This window comes from Ostrea edulis, chromosome 3 (assembly GCF_947568905.1).
Source record: "Ostrea edulis chromosome 3, xbOstEdul1.1, whole genome shotgun sequence".
NCBI classification, from domain to species: Eukaryota; Metazoa; Mollusca; class Bivalvia; order Ostreida; family Ostreidae; genus Ostrea; species Ostrea edulis.
This window is the reverse complement of record NC_079166.1, coordinates 57,550,515-57,554,848: the sequence shown is the minus strand read 5'-3', so window position 1 is coordinate 57,554,848 and position 4,334 is coordinate 57,550,515. Positions and strand designations below refer to the sequence as shown.

The window sequence follows — 4,334 nt, the reverse complement described above, 5'->3', positions numbered from 1 at the left end:
TATTTGACAGTTTGATTCATGGCATATGTGCGGGAGCTTGTCAAAATACAGACAATTACGGAATCCCAGAAATTACACACAGATCACAGAAGAATCACGGACAGATTTTTTTAAAGTCACGGATTTACAGATACAAAAGTTACGAAAATTCTATAAATCGACTTTATTGTAGAATTTATATGAAATATGGATTAAAATAAGATGTATTACTTGTATAACGAAAGAAATATACAATCAAGTTCAGTTCGTAAATTTCGCATGTTCATAATGTGATAAAATCATTGCAACGACGTCACAATGCACGGAGACTGTAAACGGCAATGTGCGCGGCTTTCTGCACAGAAGTGCAAACTTTTGAATTAGGTCTGTCGTCCTTAAGAACCCTTTCTGCAACCTTCCCGAACGCTAAACATACGTTTATAGCTTTTAATTTGTGACACTTCACGTCCAGCTGCTGATGTCTCAGTATGAGTGACAAATTCTCAAAAAAGTTAAACAATAGCATGTTAGGTATAAGACTGTACAGATAATTATAACGGAAAAGAAGAGTGTCGGTTCTTTTGTCACACTTAAAGCGAGATTAAACAAATTTTCCTACTCTATGTATAGAATTATTTCGATCATGAACAATTCACTACACATGTGATATATGAGAGAAGTGTTTATTAAGAAAATTCTTTAAGCAGGGCGAAGGGAATAAAGAAAGGAGAAACAATTTGTCGTTAATGACACCAAATAATGCAAATATTGATATCTTGTTTCATGCAGTTATTCTTACTGTCCATTTCGCAAATTATATGGTCGTTATAACGATCTAGCTTGCCAATGCAACCTGCCATTGGGTCAAATGGTGTCTGACGTGTTTCATACCAATTCAGTTCTGTACACACTGATTTTGACTATGGATTACTCCGTATACCTGATCAAGATATACGTCTCACGGCGGTTGTGACCGATTTTCAGGGGATGTTTACTCCTCCAAGGCACCTGATCCCACCTCTGATATATCCAGGGGTCCATGTTTATTCAACTTTTAATTATTGGAGTTATGAGATTGATCACTTCGTTATTTTCACAAATTTCATTCATAAAACGATGAAAAATTCTTAGATGGGTGTTTTGTTTAATTGTTTGTTTTATTGGTGGCGAAGTTTGACCCATTTTCAGAAGTTGGTAAATTTAAGCCACAATACCCTCTAAAATTTGATCGATTGATTTTATCTTGTTTATCGAGAATTTTTCGCACATATGCAGATGTCACCAATACTGGTGAAGAGCTGCAAATTTAGGCATATGCTTGGCTCTTACAGCCATTGAGCAGTGAGGGTTCTTTAGCGTGTCACACCTGATGCCGAGCGTTTGGGGATGGGACTGTCACTACCTGTTTTAACGACTTAAGTTTGTCGTTGTCGGGATTCGAACCCTACCCTTCCACACGCGGGGCAAACGCTCTACTTCTAGACCACATCGGCGGTCTATTACCCTCTACATGACTATTTCTCCTGCATGATAATAGAGAAAATCTCTTCATATAATATTGGTATCTAGGACGTAGCATTAAAACATACTCACAGAGCACGTCAACTTTGCTACTTCATATCACCAAAAAGTATTATATGGGTATAATAATAAAGTACATACAATATACCTTGTTGTCATTAAAATGCATTGGAATTTCAAATAAAGTTATTGCTAAATGTATACGTCCTCAATAGTAAGGAACAAAAGCAGCAATCTAAGGCACGGTGGTAAAATACAAAATTATCACAACCTTTTGATACTGATCAAGGAGGCACCAGAAACAGCTCTTTAAATTTCAAAAATATCACAAAAATATCATCAGCCTGGCCGTGACGGCCATCCTGTCGTTCAGCACATTGTACACCGAGGTTGTTCACTGAGTTAGACAAAAATAATTATCCTTTATGTATTATAAAGAATTTCACGTGGTTGTGGTACATGTAACTATCGATAATGTTACAGTCGATCTATATTGTTTAAAATTGACTATGCCTATCTGTCAATAAGTTTCTAAAAAAACAAAACAAATAAAAACCAACCAAACTGAAAATCGTCGGGTAATTTGGATACAAATGTGACTATATATCTTTATATCATATTCGCACTACAAAAAGGTAATACTCAACTTAATTTATTATTTATTGCGCTTATATGTAATCTTAGTATCAAAAGTGTGTGATGTGGGAAATATCATATATCTAACTTTCACTATGAATACAGAGATGGCGATTGATGAAATGCCACTATTTTCAATCAAAGTATAATTTCAAGATATACACAAGTATCACACCTCTCCTAGTATGTGCACATATCAATATATTGACAAATGTAATGTTAAAAGTAAACTTTGAAATTTTTTGTCTAGAAATTGTGATCCTGGTAAAGTTTTTTATTATTCTTATTTTACTCTGTGACATTTTGGCGCCACTTCCTATGTATGTTTAAAGAGAGGGTGTTACCTCGAATTGACGATAAGCAGAAGTGTTTCAACTGCTTTATTTTTCTAATTTTACAAGGCCAAATATACAGTATATACTAAGCGTTCTTTGTTCTCATAAATGTTCTTTTCAATAACTTACCACAGGCAAAGAGAGTTGTGTCATAAATATTTTGGAAGTAACTATGGAGAGACACTGGAATTGAAATGATACCAGTGTGGAATTCTCTAGAAACAAATGCTTTCCAAATTGCACGTCGTTCATAGTCTGCTTATTTTTGGAATAATTATCACAATTGTTGTCCTGATATGGCTTCGTCATTGAAAAGTTTTAATTTCGTGCAGAACTGATATTATATATGTAGCTCCAAGGGACAGAAAACTGCAGGTGGTCTTTCAATCATCATCAAGACAGGATGAATTTCTCAGTTTGTCTTCTTGTAGCTCTCTTCGGAGGTACAGTAGCCTATCCAGTAAGTACATGTTTTAGTATCTTATGATTCTAAATAATGAATTTTTATTCGAAACACAATTAGAGACAAACTAAAAAATCTACCTAACATTTTATTGATCAGAAAATATTGAATCTCTCATAGATATGATAGATTCCAATTCATTGTAATACTATCTTGACCAGGGAGAAAACACCATTGTCGATTTCGATGTACTTTTATCAAGGAGATCTGTTTTGAAAAATGTATTAAAATCTATTCAGGGAAGCAAAAGAAAATTTCAAAAAGATATGTAGATATTACCATTCTGAGAAAGTGTGTAAAATCCATTTTGCTACAAAACATTTCGTATTCCTTAGGTTCTTTCATCGATCACTCGTTGGCTTTCATGTACAAAATTCGCTGATTGTATGATATACGCCATTAGATACGATGTAAAGACGCTCTATAATTTTAATTAGTGTAAATCATTAAAATTAATTTAATAAAGAGAAGACATTGGGGCGTTGATACAAATTTGGGGATTTTTGTGTGTGTTTTCTATAGTTGAAAATAGATTTGATTTATTAAACTGATTTTCAATTTTGTGTGCGAGCTATGTACATTTACGTTTACCATTGATTTGAATTCGTGCGAAAAAGGGAAAATCAATTCATATTTGCTTCATTATTGTTTGAAGGTATGGGAGAAATTTCTGAAAAATGGGGGCGTAGTTTATGTTATCAAAGTAGACATGGACAACAAAGAGGAAGACAGCGAAAACAAAGTGACGCCAATGATCCAAGAACACTTACTTATTAGACAAGTGGGAGAAAAAGACGATACGCAGGATTATCCAGATGTCAAAGACAAGGCAGAGAGAAACAGAATTCGTCGTCCAAATCGTGATGAACCATCTCCCGTTGAGAATTCTGAAGGAGAAATACTAGAAAAGGAAAGGATTCCAAAGAACCCGGGAAGAAGAGAACGTAAGATGCAGTACAAACCTATGGAAGGCGACAAACAGAAAACATTCCTATTGAAATTAAACGATAATGAATTCCGTTCGTCCGATATCCTGGAAGGGGGAAAAAGAAACTTTGAAGGAGGTGGTTTTGGAAGAGGTGGGGGTGGAGGTTAATCTCGTAATATCTGATTTCCCGTAGGATGACCAATATCTTCATATGATTTGCTGCTTGAAAAAAGTAGTTCCCAAGAAATTCTGTTTTCATGAATTCGGCTTGAAGTCACTTAGAACTCAATTCCTTTGCATACAAACTTATGTTTCAGACAAAACTTAGTCAAACGTTTGATCGCAATTCACGGAAAAATGTTCTATATTTCAATTATCTTTTATAGTATTGAATAAATGAACATGCTCAACGGTATTGAATTATGATGTATTTTGCCTGGTCTTGTTCGGGCCGTCTGCAATCACGCAACAC

General features: G+C 34.7%; 1 protein-coding gene across 1 annotated transcript; it reads left to right on the top strand.

The window, feature by feature from the left end:
* Window positions 1-2,794: 2,794 nt before the first annotated feature.
* On the top strand, window positions 2,795-4,334 carry LOC125674990 (uncharacterized). Its single transcript, XM_048912450.2, has 2 exons — window positions 2,795-2,931; window positions 3,590-4,334. The coding sequence occupies exons 1-2, from the start codon at window positions 2,875-2,877 to the stop codon at window positions 4,028-4,030; spliced, it is 498 nt and encodes a 165-aa protein (XP_048768407.2). The 5' UTR covers window positions 2,795-2,874; the 3' UTR covers window positions 4,031-4,334.